Source organism: Trachypithecus francoisi, unplaced genomic scaffold (assembly GCF_009764315.1).
Source record: "Trachypithecus francoisi isolate TF-2019V2 unplaced genomic scaffold, Tfra_2.0 Lachesis_group1, whole genome shotgun sequence".
NCBI classification, from domain to species: domain Eukaryota; kingdom Metazoa; phylum Chordata; class Mammalia; order Primates; family Cercopithecidae; genus Trachypithecus; species Trachypithecus francoisi.
The window spans coordinates 62,706,911-62,724,788 of NW_022681454.1; the positions used below are offsets into that span (position 1 = coordinate 62,706,911).

Below are 17,878 nucleotides of genomic sequence, written 5' to 3' on the forward strand. Positions count from 1 at the left end.
AGTACATATACCATTCTCGTAATTAAGAAGTCTTTTAAAAAAACTGTTTGGGGCCAGGTGTGGTGGCTTACACCTGTAATCCCATCGCTTGTGAGGCCGAGGAGGGTGGATCACTTGAGTCTAGGAGTTTGAGAGCAGCCTGGCCAACATGGTCTCTACTAAAATACAAAAAAATAGCTGGAGTGGTGGTGCGCACCTGTAATCCCAACTACTTGGGAGGCTGAGGCAGGAGAATCTCTTGAACCTGGGAGGAAGAGGTGGCAGTCAGCCCAGATTGCACCACTGCATTCTAGCCACTCCAGCCTGAGCACAGAGTGAGACTGTCTCAAAAACACAAACTAAAAAACAAAAACTGTTTGGTCTCTAGTTTTCATGTATTTTATTTTTATTTTTTTAAAAACAGGGTTTCGTTCTGTTGCTCAGGCAGGAATGCAATGGTGCAATCATAGCTTACTGCAGCCCTGAACTTCTGGACTCAAGTGATCCTCTGCCTTAATCTCCCAAAGGGCTGGGAATACAGGTGTGAGCCACCAGCACCTTGCCTGGTCTCCAATTTCTTAAATGAGTAGTCAAGAGAATAAAAGTTCTGGTATCCAGTTACATTATAGAAAGCAATATTCCATGGACTTTGCAGGGTAACAAGGAACTTTTTATTAATATCTAGAGTGTTCCTTTCTGTAAGTATGCTTACAGTCTAAAGTACATATAAAAATAACAGGTAAAAACAAAAACTCAGTCCAAAGCAAAAACTATTTTGAATCAATTTTATATTTAAATAAAACATGTAACAGTGATTTTTTTTTCGCTAATATGAAATGTTCTCAGTGACTAATCTTTAAAAGCAGAAGAAGTAGGACACGTATACATTCCCAGTAACTTTTCTGAACACATACACATCAACAAACTATTTCAAAAATAAACACCATGAGGAAATATTAGAACTTACATGCTAACAAAAAACACCATACTGGCTGGGCATGGTGGCTCACCCCTGTAATCCCAGCACTTTGGGAGGCCGAAGCAAGTGGATCATTTGAGGTCAGGAGTTCGATAACAGCCTGGCCAACACGGTGAAACCTCGTCTCTACTAAAAATACAAAACTTAGCTGGGCATGGTTGTGGGTGCCTGTAATCCCAGTTACTCAGGAGACTGAGGCAGAAGAATCGCCTAAATCCGGAAGGAGGAGGTTGCAGTGAGCCGAGGTCAGGCCACTGCACTTCTCCTGGGCCACAGAGCAAGACTCCCTCTCAAAAACAAAAAAACAAACACCATACATTCGCTAGTATCATAAGGTAGAGACTGAGATCATGCTCATGAAACTTTAGCTTTAAGTCCTCTGGTCCCGATCTTGATCAAGCTTAAGCAACAGTATTAACTGATAATAGTAACAAAATATTGTTATTTTCTACAATAATTAAGAACATAAAGATAACCTTTAACAATGAGGGAGTCCAATCAACTGAAATTCAGGTAATTCCCACAACTGATACTGTTCAATAGTTGAAGAGTTCCTGTACATCAAACTTTGTACCATAACTGTTAGAGAAATGACAGTCTTCTTTCTATAGTAGCATGCTTAATATGTAGATTACACAGAAAGAGAACATTTTTAGTACAAACAAAAAAAGAGGCGGTGCTTAAAGTACAAAGCAGAAGGATTCCTCAGAAAACAAAAGCAAAGCCTCCTTGAGAAGATCCTTATCGTTGCCTCCTCTGTATAGGAAAACTCACTTCTGCCATGAGCTGACAATCCATCTGCATATTAGTGTACCACTCCAACATACGAACGATGGCTACACTGAGACAGTCAATGGTCAGCGTCTGCCCACTGACTTATTACGCACTACGTAATAAGGAGACATGAACACTGGACAACCTCCAGCTGAATCTCATGGACCCTTACTGTTAACCTGTCATCCACCATCACAGTTTTGGATCTCTTGTCAAATTAAAAAGCATGGGTTTAGCAGAAAAGGAATCTGGGTCAACTGCATTCCTTCTCTTAAGCTGTTACTTGGGATAAATCGAGATTCCTCATCTGAAAAAGTGGCTTTAAATTTGGCTCACACAAACTTATTAACCATGATTATCACAGCACATGCACATAGGAAATAATCAATAAGTGTTTTATTTTCCTAGGGGACTGATCGGGGCAGAAAAGGTGAGTCAAGGTTTCTTGGCAGTGCAGAGCAGCTAAAAGATTTGTACTTGTGCGTTAAAAAGATAGGGTGTAGGGTGGGAGAGAAGGATCCTTCCCTATCACTTCAGGCAAGTTTCTCTCTCCCTTTTCAGAACTCATACAGCAAAGTATTTGGCATTTACAGCATGTTTTGTATCGTCAGCTACATTTTCATACTGCAAGAGCTTGTATTTTAAAATTAGATTTAACACTCCTCTAAGAGTCCTTATATTCATTGACTACTCTAGAGACCTACTCATTTGCCAGTAGCAGTAAACAGTTTACTAATAAAAAAAATACAGCACGGAGTGTGGGTCAGCTGTATTCAGAGCGCTCGCCATATGCCAGGGGCTTTAAAAGTGGAGGCCTCTTCCCGACTACCGAAATAACCTGGGAGGTATCCTTCCAAAGCCACACACTCCCTTCCTGTCTTCTCGTGCATCGCTCCGATTTCTCTTTCCACTCCGGGGTACGGATCTGTCATATTTACCGGCAAGGAAGGAACGCTCGTAAAAAATTAGTTACTAGTATTACTAAGGCCGCACTGGCGGCGGCGGCGCAGCAACCACACCTACTCAGCTGCCGCGGCGCCACGAGCCCGAAGAAGGCGGGTCAGAGGGGCCACCGGGTCTCCGGGCACCGCCCCCTCCTCGACTCCTTCGGGGAAGGTTCCCAGCCCGGGACCCGGGGCAGGGCCAGGGCCAGGGCGCCCCGGGTGGAGAGGGGCAAGCGGGCCGCTTCTTGCCCCCGCCCAAGCACGTGGGAGGCTGGCGAAGACCAGCGCCCAGCCGGAGAGGGGAGAGAGACCAGGCCAGGCAGGAGTCGCGGCCTGGGGAGACGCGGAGGTAGAATCCGGCGGCCGAATCGCGGTCGTCCCGCTGCCTCCTCACCGGGCGCCTCAGGACAACAGCTTCCTGAGGGCCGCCCCTAGAGCCCCTGCCTCCCGGCCGCCCGGCTCCCGTCAACCCGCCGGAGGCGGAGCTCCGCGGAGGCCGGGACTGCCCTCCCCAGCCGAATGCCCCCTTCCCCGCGGGCGTCCCCATGCCCCTCCACCACTCACGGTGCTTGCCGCTGCCGCCGCCGCTCGGGTAGCTCAGCAGCAGGAAGGGCAGCGGGGAGCCGGGGGACGGCGGGGTCCTCCAGGAGCGCTGCTGCTGCGGCGGCGGGCGCACTCCGAAGCCAGCGCCTCCATCGCCGGGGTAGAGCAGGAAGAAGGGGGCGGCCACCGGCGAGTCGGGCTCCGACTGCCCGGCGGGGGAGGCCGGCTGCGGCCCCACCTCGCCCTCTCGGTCCGTGCCCCCGGCGGGAGCGCGACGCGGCTCCTCGGGCCGCGGCTCCTCGGGCCGCCACTCCCCGCCCCTCGCCGGCTCCTCGCTGCAACTTTCGGCACCAGCGGTGGGCGGCGGCGGGGTCTCAGCCATGCTCACTCCTTCCTTCGCCGCCGCCTCCGATTCGCGCCCGGGCCTGGGCAGGGGAGCAGAGGGTCAGGGCGAGGAGCCGCCGCCCCGTCCCGTCCGCGCCACCGCCACCTTTCTCCTCGGCCACGGGCTGGCGCCTGGGCTCCGCCGCTCGGCCCACAGCCCGCCCCGCCAGGGTCCGAGCTAGCTGGAGGGACCGCCCCGCCCGACGGCGCGGCCTGGCTACCGGCCGCCTCCTCCAGCCCCTCCCGTCCCGGCCCCCAGCCTGTGACTCGGCTCCCCTAGGGGGCAGCGTCCTACTCCTCCCACTCCCCACCTTCCTCTTCCCTCCAGCGGGGCTGACTCCCTCCCGACCCTCCCGCCCTAGGCTTCGTCCTTACCCGCCCCCGCTCGGCCCTCTGAGGCGGTCAGGTGTGTCTGGTGGTTGAAAGGTGGAAGACCTGGCGAAATACCTGGCGGCGTTGTGTCGTGTAACCGCCAACTTTATCGGTAACACGAAGGCACAAAGATCTGGGTTGAAGAAGAGGCGAAAGCTAATTTTTAAAAAGCACCTCCCTGCCCCCGGGTATTAAACTGTACCATTTGCCTTTCACACACTGGAACTTCAACCGTTGATTCACTGTTTTGATTAATGAGCTCTTTATGTGAGAAACCAAAGGTGGGTGTCTTCTTTTCACCACCTCTTTTGTTCCCGTCTTGTGCGCTATACTGAAATCCTGTATTTGCTTTGACTTTAACTCCCTGGTTTTCTAGTGCCGCGGGTGCGCATGAGTGCATTTTAAATCACACAGCTTAGAATTTATACGACAAATGTCAATTACAGGTCGACAGTTCTGTCTTTCACAGTGCCCGTGTCTCGCTAGTAATTAGCCACCGTTGCTTTGAGTATTCGAATCAATGATTACTGATCCAGTAATTCCCTTAAGTAAACATTTCTTTCGGCAATAAAGACAATTTCCAGTTACTCTCATGGTTCTTTATCCTGAATTTCTAGCTGATTAGCCTTGTGTTTAATGCTGGCATAGAAGCCATATTGACTCATAATTAAAAATCACTGTTGTGTAACATTTTGCCCACCTGCTTTTTCCTCTTCTCTGTTCAGCCCTTCCCTGTGTAGAGGAAGTTGTACTTCTTTGAAAGGAAAAGTAAACATTTTTATTACTGTTGTTATTCTCTGTAAATCACTCTTGAAATTACTACTCTCAATTACCGTGAGACTTGCAATACTACTTTTCGCTGAGTCTTTTCGAAGCATTTAAAAAGGAAACGTTTACAGGATAACTTCAACAGTCTTAGAAAATGTCTTAGCAAGGCCGGGTGCGGTGGCTCAAGCCTGTAATCCCAGCACTTTGGGAGGCCGAGAGGGGCGGATCACGAGGTCAGGAGATCGAGACCATCCTGGCTAACACGGTGAAACCCCGTCTCTACTAAAAAAAATACAAAAAACTAGCCGGGTGAGGTGGCGGGCGCCTGTAGTCCCAGCTACTCGAGAGGCTGAGGCAGGAGAATGGCGTAAACCCGGGAGGTGGAGCTTGCAGTGAGCTGAGATCTGGCCACTGCACTCCAGCCTGGGTGACAGAGCAAGACTACGTCTCAAAAAAAAAAAAAAAAAAGAAAGAAAATGTCTTAGCTTTTCGGTTTCTGGCATTTCCCTGACCTGTTGATCCCAGTCCTACTACCTACTTGAATAAGTTATTTGTCTAGCTCTGTAAAATGATTATATTATTCATAGATACTATGAGGGCTAAATAAGAAATAGAAATAAAGCCTTTAAAATACAACTTAACATTGGGGTAAATAATAATTGTTAAGGCCGGGCGCGGTGGCTCACGCCTGTAATCCCAGCACTTTGGGAGGCCGAGGTGGGTGGATCACGAGGTCAGCAGTTCGAGACCAGCCAGCCCAACATGGTGAAACCCGTCTCTACTTAAAATTTTAAAAATTAGCTGGGCGTGGTGGCGGGCACCTGTAATCCCAGCTACTTGGGAGGCTGAGGCAGGAGAATCGCTTGAAACCGGAAGGAGGAGGTAGCAGTGAGCTGAGATTGTGCCACTGCACTCTGGGCAATAAGAGAAAAACTTCGTCTCAAAAATAAATAAGTAATAATAATTATTATTAGTAGTAATACTTCAGCAGCACATAAACTAAAATTGGAACGATACAGAAAAGGTTAACATTTCCCTGCACGAGGATGACCTGCAAATTTGTGAAGCGTTCCATATTAAAAAATAGTTATTACTAGGGATATTTTATCATTTTGGCAAAATAGCATTTAAGTTACAATAATAAAACATACTGAGTTGGGGGAAAAAGCCTTTTCATTATATCTTTAGCATTTTTAAGGTGGTTTGGGCCTTAACTCTTGGTGCAGGTGAGAATCTCAATAGGAAGACATATTTGTCTTTTAGGAATTGCTAACTGTATGATACCTTCATAAGAAAAACTGAAAGCATTTGACCTGGCAGTCCCATTAACGGTATATACCCAAAGGACTATAAATCATTCTGCTACAAAGATACATACACACGTATGTTTATTGCAGCACTATTTACAATAGCAAAGACTTGGAACCAACCCAAATGCCCGTCAATGATAGACTGGATAAAGAAAATGTGTCACATATACACCTTGGAATTATGCAGCCATAAAAAAGAGTGAGTTTATGTCCTTTGCAGGTACATGGATGGCTGGAAGCCATCATTCTCAGCAAACTAACACAGGAACGGAAAAAGCAAACACCGCATGTTCTCTTAAGTGGGAGTTGAACAATGAGAACACATGGACACAAGGAGGGGAACATCACACACCGGGGCCTGTTGGGAGGTGGGGTTAAGGGGAGGGGAAGCATTACAAGAAATACCTAATGTAGCTGATGGGTTAATGAGTGCAGTAAACCACCATGGAACATGTATACCTATGTAACAAACCTGCACGTTCTGCATATGTATCCCAGAACTTAAAGTATAATTAAAAAAAAAAAAAAAACTGAAAGATTGGATGTATTATATGGTTTTAACATTCACCCTTAACTGGATCCTTTATCTTGTTTTTACATGCAGAAATTCCAAAATAACATTATATTCTCATCAGGTTCCTTCACAGAGATGTTTTGCAATGTTTCGGTAAAGAATTTGACAAGAATCTACACTTAACCACTGCAGGTAGAAGAAATGAGAGCAGAGTCCTCACAGATCATTCTTGAGAAAGGCCAATAATCAACCAAGGAAGTCACCAAGTTAAAATATGAAATATTATCTAGTCTGAATTGCCAGCTTTCTCCTTTCTTATTAGTCAAGATACCTACAGGTACAGAAACAATGACATGCTGTTACATCATTCAGTGCGTTGGATTTTTGTGCCTCTATTTTTAAAAAGTTTTTTGTAAAAATATAGAACGCTTTTCGAATTTGTGTATCATCCTAGTATAGGAACCATGTTAATCTCTGTATCATTCCAATTTTAGTATATGTACTGCTGAAGAGATTACTGTGCCTCTATTTTTAAAAAGAGTTCTATTTATGTTTTATGTAATTAATTAACTGGCAGTAAAATTAATACAGAAAATCAACTGAAATATGAGTTCTTAAAATTGATAGAGAAGGCTATTTATGAACTTTTTCTTTAAAGGTGGATGGTACTCCAAGTTCCTAGTTTCTTAATGCTTTTAGCTTTTGAATCAATAATATAATCACAGTTCTGCATTAGCTTTAGTGACATAAAGGGCTGATTCAGCTGCTATACACATTTAAGGAAGCCAAGATTATAAAAACAAGCCTAAACATGTTGCTCCTTCTTGAGAATGCACAGAGCATCTTCCTATACTGTTTTAAAGTGACAACATCCAAGCACTATAATTAAGAATCAAGCTCTATTAATTTTCTTGTGAAATAAAGCAGGAGGTGCTTTTCAACTTTATCTGCATTTTATTTTTAGTTATCCATGTTTGGTTTTTTAAAAAATCCCTTGGTGGGCCGTGCGCAGTGGCTCACGCCTGTAAGACTGAGGCAGGAGAATCGCTTGAACCTGGGGAGGCGGAGGTTGCAGTGAGCTGAGATCGCGCCACTACACTCCAATCGGGTGACAGTGCGAGACTCCATCTCAAAAAAGAAAAAAAAATCCTTTGGTGATCTTAAGGATGCTTAAAAATATATTTTAAAACTTTTTAAAGATCAATGTTATGGACAAGAATATATTTTTAGTACAGTATAAGCTTCTTAAGAGCTGTGAATCAGGCCAGGTGTGGTGGCTCGCGCCTATAATCCCAGCACTTTGGGAGGCTAAGGTGGACAGATCATTTGAGGCCAGGAGTTCAAAACTAGCCTGGTCAACATGGTGAAACCCCATCTCCACTAAAAATACAACAATTAGCCGAGTGTGTTGGCACGCACCTGTAGTCCCAGCTACTCAGGAGGTTGAGGCAGGAGAATTGCTTGAACCCAGGAGGTGGAGGTTGCAGTGAGCTGAAATCGCACCACTGCACTCCAGCCTGGGCAACAGAGCAAGAAACCATTTCAAAGAAAAGAAAAAAAAAAAAAAAAAAGGAAGATACCACTTGAGAAGTGTTGATATTCTTTTTCAGTATAGTATATAGATTTATTATGATTTTAAAATAATGGTTTTCTTGAGGTTTTATTTTACATTGTATGGCACTTGGAAAATGTCATATTTGAAAACAATCAATTTAAGCCTTTGTGTTAAACTTATTTTAATAAATGTAGAAATGTATTGATACTAATTAATATAATGCGTTATTGTGAAAGCTCTGAGTCCATTGTTCTTCTGAATTACTAAATTTTGATGACTGTGACTTAATTACTTATTTTTTCAAAACATTATAAAACACCTAGTTACAACACTGTAGTGTGGCAATAAAATAATAAAAATTTAAAATACATGTGTTTAAGGCTAGGTGCGGTGGCTCACACCTGTAATCCCAGCACTTTGGGAGGCTGAGGTGGATCACCTTAGGTCAGAAGTTCGAGACCAGCCTGGGTACATGGTGCAACTCCATCTCTACTAAAAATACAAAAAAATTAGCCTGTCATGGTGGCGGGTGCCTGTAATCCCAGCTACTCAGGAGGCTGAGGCAGGAGAATCACTTGAACCCAGGAGGCGGAGGTTGCAGTGAGCTGAGACTGTGCCACTGCACTCCAGCCTAGGCAACAGAGTGAGACTCCATCTCAAAAAAAAAAATAATAAATATATACACACACACACATATATATACCTAGTCAATTTATATCTCCTCTCTATATTTATTATAGATACTCTTAAGAAGTAAAAACAATATATTTATCTACCTTGAGTGGGATGAAGAAAAAAATAAATAATACGTTTAGGTCAATCCATGATAGTTTTCTTTGGGTGCAGACATATGGATACATTTTTCTGTTTTTCTACCTTTCTGTATTTGTAAGTAGTCTGTAATGGATGTGTTGCTTTTAAATAGAAAATAAAACACACTGAGGGGTTATTTTGATTCATAGTTTCATAATTATATATTTTTTATGAAGACCTAACAGCAAAGTTGTGTTCCTTGTATATACTGTGGAGAAATAGAGTTCAAGAGGAGCTGATCATATTTGTGTCTTTTTTGAGGGTTTATTATTATTATTTTAGAGATGGAGGGTTTCACTCTGTTGCCCAGGTGGCAGTTATACTCCTGGCTTCAAGCAATCCTCCCACCTCAGCCTCCAGAGTTAGTCAAGATATTCAAAAACAGTATTCAAGAACAATATTCAAATAGCCTAATCATTGATGGAAACTCTAGTCAAGTTCCTACTACAATTTCCTTTGCCAAAATTTGAGATTATTCTTACTATCAGATTTCTAATTAAAATAATGTCCTTGGACATAAATAGAAACATTTAGTTTGTGATAATATCATACTTATAGGTCAATTATCTTGAGTATTACAAATCAGAGAATTGAAGAAAGAAGACTTCTCCTAGTTCTGTATCACTGACAATACATTGTTTCCACAGGTCTAAAGAGACTCCAGAGACTCTTCAGCCTACAGCATAGCTGAGATTACAGGTGCCAGCCACCAGGCTCAGCTAGTGTTTATCGTAACAATGTTGCTGGCCGGGCGTGGTGACTCAGGCCTGTAATCCCAGAATTTTGGGAGGATTGAGGCGGGTGGATTGCTTGAGGTCAGGAGTTCAAGCCCAGCCTGGCCAACATGGTGAAATCCTGTCTCTACTAAAAATACAAAAATTAGCCAGGCGATGTGGCATGCACATGTAGTCCCAGCTACTCGGGAGGCTGAGGCAGGAGAATTGCTTGAACCCGGGAGGCAGAGGTTGCAGTGAGCCAAGATCATGCTACTGCACTCCAGCCTGGGCAACAGAGTGAGACTCTGTTTCAAAAAAAAAAAAAAAAAGGCCAGGCACAGTGGCTCATGCCTGTAATCTCAGCACTTTGGGAAGCCAAGGTGGGCAGATCGCCTGAGGTCAAGAGTTCGAGACTAGCCTGGCCAACATGGTGAAACCCCATCTCTACTAAAAAAAAAAAAAAAAATTAGCCGTGCATGGTGGCACGTGCCTGTAGTCCCAGATACTTGGGAGGCTGAGGCAGGAGTATCACTTTAACCCAGGAGGCGAAGGTTGCAGTGAGCCAAGGTCACGCCACTGAACTCCAGCCTGGGCAACAGAGAGAGACTTCATCTCAAAATAATAATAATAATAATGTTGCTGAAGATTTCTATGAATGTATCCAGTAATTCTCATGCTCTTTCAGGTTCTTCTTCTTCTTCTTTTTTTTTTTAGACAGAGCTTTGCTCTTGTTGACCAGGCTGGAGTGCAGTAGTGCAATTTCGGCTCACCACAACCTCTGCCTCCTGGGTTCAAGCGATTCTCCTGCCTCAGCCTCCAGAGTAGCTGGGATTACAGGTGTGCACCACCATGCCTGGCTAATTTTTGTATTTTTAGTGGAGACGGGGTTTCACCATTTTGATCAGGCTGGTCTCGAACTCCTGACCTCAAATGATCCACCTGCCATGGCCTCCCAATTTGCTGGGATTACAGGTGTGAGTCACTGTGCCTGGCCTGTCCTCTGCTTTAAAGCTTCCTCTTTTCTTGCCAGTATTATTGCAAAGGACTCCTCACTGGTTTTCCTGCCGCTGGTTTTAATCTATTCCAGTTGCCCTCCTCTACAGCAGTTAGAATGAGTAATTTACTTTTCTGAACATTCACCTAATTATGCGACATCATTTCTTAAAAACCTGGGTTCACTTCTTTATGTCTGGTATACAATCTAAGTGCATTAACTACCTAGTAAGGTCTTTCACGATCTAACCCCTTCCTATCTTTCCATATTATCCTCCTATCTTGTCTTACCCCTTGTTGCCTTTGGCTAAGCTTAACATGTCTGGCCTTATTCATATTGTGGTACCTACTCTACCTCTCCCAAACTCTGCTCAAACAAACCTGTGATATTTTCTCTGCTCTCCCCATGTAGAAAGGTACATACCATTTTTGAGGTCCCATAGCATCCTATTTAAGCAGTTAATTGCTTTAATTGTAATGAATTTATGCCTCTTCCCAAAGTTAGTATCATTTTTTCTTTTTCCAATGCATAAAAGATTTATTTTTTGTACTATTTATTCCTTGTACTATTCCTAAGTAGTTCTCAGCCCCCCTCACTTTATTTTTTATTTTTTTGAGACACGGCCTCACTGTCCCCCAGGCTGGACTGTAGTGGCACAATCACAGCTCACTGCAGCCTTGACCTCCCAGGCTCAAGTGATCCTCCCACCTCAACCTCACTGGTAGCTGGGACCACAGGCACATGCAATCATACCCAGCTAATTTATGTAGTTTTAGTAGAGATAGAGTTTCGCCCTGTTGCCCAAGCTGGTCTCGAACTCCTGTGCTCAAGTGATTTGCCCACCTTGGCCTCCTAAATTTCTGAGATTACAGGCGTGAGCTACCACACCCAGCCTCATTTATTTGTAAGACTCTTCTTAAGATCACATCAAAATTATTTTTTTCTGTGACCATCGGGTATCTGAATAAAAGCAATTTAGAAAAACTGGACTGAATAAGAAGCTTAAGGAATAACTTATTTAGCTTACATTTATATTTCTCTTTTTATGTATGCTCAAGTGTGGTGTGAATAAAACTGTAAGTATGTCTAAAAGAGGTCATTTAATAAATGGGAAAAAATTTTAGGTGCTAATTAAATTCTGCCAGCTACTTAATTTCAATAATCCTCACCCCACCATGGCAAAATTGCCTATTATATATATTAAAGCAGGCCATATAAAACAATGCACAAGGGTAAAAGGTACAGCCCTTCTAGCATAAAGTTTTCTTTTTTTTTCAGATGGAGTCTCGCTCTGTCGCCAGGCTGGTGTGCAGTAGCACGATCTCGGCTCACTGCAACTTCCACCTCCCGGGTTCAAGTGATTCTCCTGCCTCAACCTCCTGAGTAGCTGGGATTACAGGAGTGCACCACCACACCCAGCTAATTTCTGTATTTTTAGTAGAGGCGGGGTTTCACTATGTTTGCCAGGATGGTCTTGATCTCCTGATTTCGTGATCTGCCCTCCTCGGCCTCCCAAAGTGCTAGGATTACAGGCGTGAGCCACCGCGCCCAGGCTAGCATAAAGTTTTCTAACTGAGGTCCATGGACTCCTGGCTTCAGGGAGTCTAGGAACCCACTGTCATATGCAAAATGTGATTAGGACTATGCTATGGTTCTGGGGTGGGGTGTGGGGAAGCCTATTGTTTTTAAGATTCTCAAGAAGTAGTCCCACGGTAATGCCACATCATATTTCACTCCTGTAATTAACTTCATTCATATGCCTAATGTTATTAGCTGAGAAAAACCCAGAGCAATGTTTCCCAAAACGTTCTGTAGACGATTTGGATCAGAATCATGTTGCATACCTGTTAAAATAGAGATGACTGGACCCAACACCAGGACAGTTGAATCAGAATCTCTGCAGGTAGGGCACAGGAATCTGTACTTGACACTTATTAACTGATCCCTGGAGATTCTGGTTTAAGAACCATTATGATTGGCCGGGCGTGGTGGCTCACGCCTGTAATCCCAGCACTTTGGGAGGCCGAGGCAGATCATGAGGTCAGGAAATCGAGACCTTCCGGTGAAACCCTGTCTACTAAAAATACAAAAATCAGCTAGGTGTGGTGGCAGGCGCCTCTAGTCCCAGCCACTCAGGAGGCTGAGGCAGGAGAATCACTTGAACACAGGAGGCGGAGGTTGCAGTGAGCGGAGACTGGGCCACTGCACTCCAGCCTGGGCAACAGAGCTAGACTCCATCTCAAAAACAAAAACAAACAAACAAACAAAAGAACCATTATGGTAGAACCAAAGAAAAATTAACTCATTCAAGTGGAGTAAATTTGCTTTTTAAGACAGGGTCTCACTCTGCAGCCCAGGCTAGAGTGTAGTGGGGCCATCATGCCTCACTGCAGCCTCAACCTCCCCAGGCACAGGCGGTCCTCCCACCTCAGCCTCCCAAGAAGTTGGTACTACAGGCACATGTGCTATCATGCCCAGCTAATTTTTTAAATGTTTTATGTTGCCCAGGTTGGCTTGAATACCTGGGTTCAAGCAGTTCTCTTATCTGAGCCTCAAAGTGCTGGGATTATAGGTGTGAGCTACCACACCTGGCTGTTTTTCTTTTCTTTCTTTCTTTTTTTTTTTTTGAGACGAGTTTTGCTCCTGTTGCCCAGGCTGGAGTGCAATGGCACGATCTTGGCTCACTACAACCTCTGCCTCCCGGGTTCAAGCGATTCTCTTGCCTCAGCCTCCAGAGTAGCTAGGATTACAGGCATGCGCCACCATACCTGGCTAATTTTGTATTTTTAGTAAAGACAGGGTTTCTCCATGTTGGTCAGGCTGGTCTCGAACTCCCGATCTCAGATAAGTCACCCACCTCGGCCTCCCAAAGTGCTGGGATTACAGGCGTGAGCCACCGCACCCGGCCAGTTTTTTAAAACTGGATTAAAAAAAATAGTAACGAACATGAAGCACTTACTACCTGTCAAGTGTTCTAAACTGATGTTACATGATTAACTGTTTAAACTATTGACTATTATATATTATTCAATGTGAGGAAATTGGGGTACAGAGAGGTTAAGTAGACCAAAGACACATGGTACGTGGGTGAAACAGGGCTTTGAACTCAATCTGGCTCTGGAGGCCAAACTTTTCCCGATCACTTCAATTTACTGCTTTTCTTTTCTTTTCTTTTCTTTTTTTTTTTTTTTTTGAGACGGAGTCTCGCTCTGCCGCCCAGGCTGGAGTGCAATGGCCAGATCTCAGCTCACTGCAAGCCCCGTCTCCCGAGTTTACGCCATTCTCCTGCCTCAGCCTCCCAGGTAGCTGGGACTACAGGCGCCCGCCACGTCGCCCTGCTAGTTTTTTTGTATTTTTTAGTAGAGACGGGGTTTCACCGTGTTAGCCAGGATGGTCTCGATCTCCTGACCTCGTGATCCGCCCGTCTCGGCCTCCCAAAGTGCTGGGATTACAGGCTTGAGCCACCGCGCCCGGCCCTTTTCTTTTTTTGAGATGGCGTTTCCCTCTTGTTGCCCAGACTGGCGTGCAATGGAGCAATCTCAGCTCACTGCAACCTTTGTCTCCCGGGTTTAAGCCATTCTCCTGCCTCAGCTTCTCGAGTAGCTGAGATTACAGGCATGCACCACCACACTCGGCTAATTTTGTATTTTTAGTAGAGACAGGGTTTCTCCATGTTGGTCAGGCTGACCTCTAACTCCCGACCTTAGGTGATCCACCCACCTTGGCCTCCCAAAGTGCTGGGATTACAGGCGTGAGCCACCATGCCCAGCCCTATTGGCTTTCTTAAAGCAGAACATTTTACTAGTTTCCTCCATGTCTTTTTGTTTTGCAGTTTAACAAATGTTGATTCTTGATACTTGCTGTCATTTAAAACTGCTTTGAAGCAAATGTAAAATCACTGTTATTTTTTAAGAATAGCTGAAAGAATCAAAATATATCATCTAGAATACATAGCTAAAGTAACTACCAATTAAAAACTCAGCTATGAGAAACTATATCTTAAACAAAATTTTAAAATACAGACTAATATTTGTTGATGGGGGGTATTAAGTTTCCATACTGTTTTTTTCTTTTTTATTGTTGAGACTGAGTCTTTCTCTGTTGCCCAGGCTGGAGTGCTCACTACAACCTCTGCCTCCCAGTTTCAAGTGATTCTCCTGCTTCAGCCTCCCGAGTAGCTGGGACTACAGGAGTGCACCACCATGCCCGGCTGATTTTGTTTGTTTCAGTAGAGATGGGGTTTTGCCATGTTGACCAGGCTGGTCTCGAACTCCTGACCTCAAGTGATCTGCCTGCCCCGGCCTCCTGCTGTGCTGGGATTACAGGCATGAGTCACTGCACTCTGCCTGTTTCTGTTTTTTAAACTTTCAAAGGCAAATTACGATTTTGTTTTTAAGAATAAAAAAAAAATCTGATTAGCTGAAGCAACTTTTTATTTTCAGTGTGATTTTTGTTGTTGTTGTTGTTTTGAGATAGAGTCTTGCTCTGTCACCCAGGCTGGAGTGCAGTGGTGCGATCTCAGCTCACCGCAACCTCTGCCTCCCCGGGTTCAAGCGATTCTCCTGCCTCAGTCTCCTGAGAAGCTGGGACTACAGGCATGGGCCATCACACGCGGCTAACTTTTTATTTTTAGTTGAGATGGGGTTTCACCATGTTGGCCACGCTGGTCTCGAACTCCTGACCTTGTGATCCACCCGCCTCAGCCTCCCAAAGTGCTGGGATTACAGGCGTGAGCCACCGCACCCGGCCCAGTGTGATTTCAAATTCTAGTTAGAGACATGATTTTTTTGGGTAACATCTATAATTCGGTGTTCCTGTTCAATACCTGTTCATCATTGTGATCTCCGAGATGTAAAGCATACTAAGTTCCACTTTTCCTGAATTATTCTGGTAATGTTAACTTGTATAATTTAACATGTTAACTTAAAGTTCTTCTATTTCATGGCAACTCCATCCATTCCTCAGATATATTAAATACTTTGTGTAAGATATGTGAATAAAATTAATTATTCAAATTATGTAAGCCAGATTTTATCTTTTAGATCACAAAAAGTAATTTTCCAGTTTGCCAAAAGCTTTGACCATTAGGTAGTTCTTAGAGGTCTGAGAAGTGAATAAAATCTATTTCTACACAAAAATTAAAGTGGCATGTTGATCTTATTTGACTTCTTCATAGATAAGAATATAGGAAAGAAACTGTGGCTTAGAGAAATTGACTGGCCCAAAGCCAGTCAGCTGATTAGTGGCAGACTAAGTGCATCACTAGCTATTTAGTGGATCACTAATTTGATGTTTTCTTCTACTTTAATTTTTAATATTTTGTATTTTTCATAGCTGCCTATAGTTTAATATACTGCCATAAAACTAACAGGTTGTTGTTGCTTTCCACTGATGCCTGCTACCAGTAATCTACTTTATTGGAACTCTTACCCATGAAGCTCTCCAGACTTCACAAAGTGAATTTTTACAAAAAAAGATTATCACATTGGTTAACAACTTATTCATGCACCAATGACAGTACCCAGCACATCTCAGTGCTCTTTAAATGTTTGTTAAATATACATACAAATTTTGAAAGATGAGGCTGGGCGTAGTGGCTCTCGCCTGTAATCCCAGCACTTTGGGAGGCCAAGGTGGGCGGATCACCTGAGGTCAGGAGTCCAAGACCAGCCTGGCCAACATGGTGAAACCCCATCTCTACTAAAAATACAAAAATTACCTGGGTGTGGTGGTGTATACCTATAATCCCAGCTACTCTGGAGGCTGAGGTAGGAGAATCACTTGAACCTGGGAGGTGGAGGTTGCAGTGAGCCTAGATTATTCCATTGCACTCTAGCCTGGGTGACAGAGCAAGACTCTGTCTAAAAACAAAAACAAAAACAAAAACAAAAAAAAAACAAAAAACAGCCAGGTGCGGTGGCTCACACCTGTAATCCCAGCACTTTGGGAGGCTAGGGCGGGTGGATCACCTAAGGTCGGGAGTTCAAGACCAGCCTAACCAACATGGAGAAACCCCATTGCTAGCCTGTAATCCCAGCTACTCAGGAGGCTGAGGCAGGAGAATCGCTTGAACCTACAAAAACTAGCTGGGCACGGTGGCTTGCACCTGTAATCTCAGCTACCCGGGAGGCTGAGGCGGGACAATCACTTGAGACCAGGAGGCGGAGGTTGAGGTGAGCCGAGATTGCGCCACTGCACTCCAGCCTGGGCGACATAGCAAAATTCCATCTCAAAAAATAAAAACAACAAATTTTTGCAAGATGTAAATATTATATCAAACAACTTATTTTCCTATTAACTCACATCAAAGTCATGTTTTATGTTTATAATATAGGATAGCACCATCTACATCCTAGCTACTCCAAAATGAATAATATTTATAAAGTATTGTGATGTCTCTAAAGGAATATATAACATATTTTTTTCCACTTTTCTAAATGGAAGATTTTTCTTCCTTCAAAACATAATTCTTTTCTTACCAAATCCATCTGTCAATCTATTATCTCTCCCTACCCCCATATAATCTCCGAGTATGGCAGGGATTTGATATAAAACACCAGATACTTTCTTTGAAAATTTTTAAAAATTTATTTTGTAGACTCTCACTATATTGCCCAGGCTGGCCTTGAACTCCTGGGCTCAAGCAATTCTCTGCTTCAGCCTCCCGACAGCTGTGACTACAGGTACCTGCCATGCCCAGTTGAACACCAAAAACTTTTTTTTTTTTTGAGACTAAGTCTTTTGGTCACCCAGGCTAGAGTGCAGTGGTGCAATCTCAGCTCACTACAACCTCTGCCTCCTGGGCTCAAGTGATTGTCCTGCCTCAGCTTCTCAGGTAACTGAGATTACAGGTGCATGCCACCATGCCCAGCTAGCTTTTGTATTTTAAGTAGAGACGGGGTTTCACCATGTTGGCCAGGCTGGTCTCGAACTCCTGACCTCAGGTGATCCACCTGCCTCAGCCTTCCAAAGTGCTGGGATTACAGGTGTGAGCCACCATGCCCAGCCCAAATACTTTCAACCTCTAACTTCATGTCCTCTCTTTTTGCCCTGTCCTAGATTTTCTATAGCTCATGTGTTTATCCAGTGCTACCCTTTCCTCCCTAATTTAAGATATTAATTTATCATTTATAAGCCAACACTCAAAAGACACTGTTCTATGTGCTTTACATACATTAATTCACTTAATCCTCATAACTTTACAAAGTAGGTACTATCATCCCCATTTTAGAT

General features: G+C 44.0%; 1 protein-coding gene and 2 non-coding genes across 10 annotated transcripts in view; 1 reads left to right on the plus strand and 2 right to left on the minus strand.

The window, feature by feature from the left end:
• Window positions 1-3,868, minus strand: part of RUFY3 (RUN and FYVE domain containing 3) — a 104,289-nt gene extending 100,421 nt beyond the window's left edge. For 4 of the 8 annotated variants that reach the window (XM_033214497.1, XM_033214495.1, XM_033214493.1 and 1 more), the window contains exon 1: window positions 3,241-3,866. In XM_033214497.1, the coding sequence (XP_033070388.1) occupies window positions 3,241-3,601 (361 nt within the window). In that variant the 5' untranslated portion in view covers window positions 3,602-3,866. Of the gene's footprint in view, window positions 1-3,240 lie in introns of all 8 variants that reach the window. The other 4 variants (XR_004437987.1, XM_033214498.1, XM_033214499.1 and 1 more) reach the window with 3 other exon arrangements.
• Window positions 3,869-5,722: 1,854 nt separating this feature from the next.
• On the plus strand, window positions 5,723-5,824 carry LOC117086466. Its single transcript, XR_004438376.1, has one exon. It is a non-coding gene; the product is annotated as a U6 spliceosomal RNA (small nuclear RNA).
• Window positions 5,825-6,981: 1,157 nt separating this feature from the next.
• Window positions 6,982-7,085, minus strand: LOC117086455. The gene has a single exon (XR_004438365.1). It is a non-coding gene; the product is annotated as a U6 spliceosomal RNA (small nuclear RNA).
• Window positions 7,086-17,878: the final 10,793 nt, after the last annotated feature.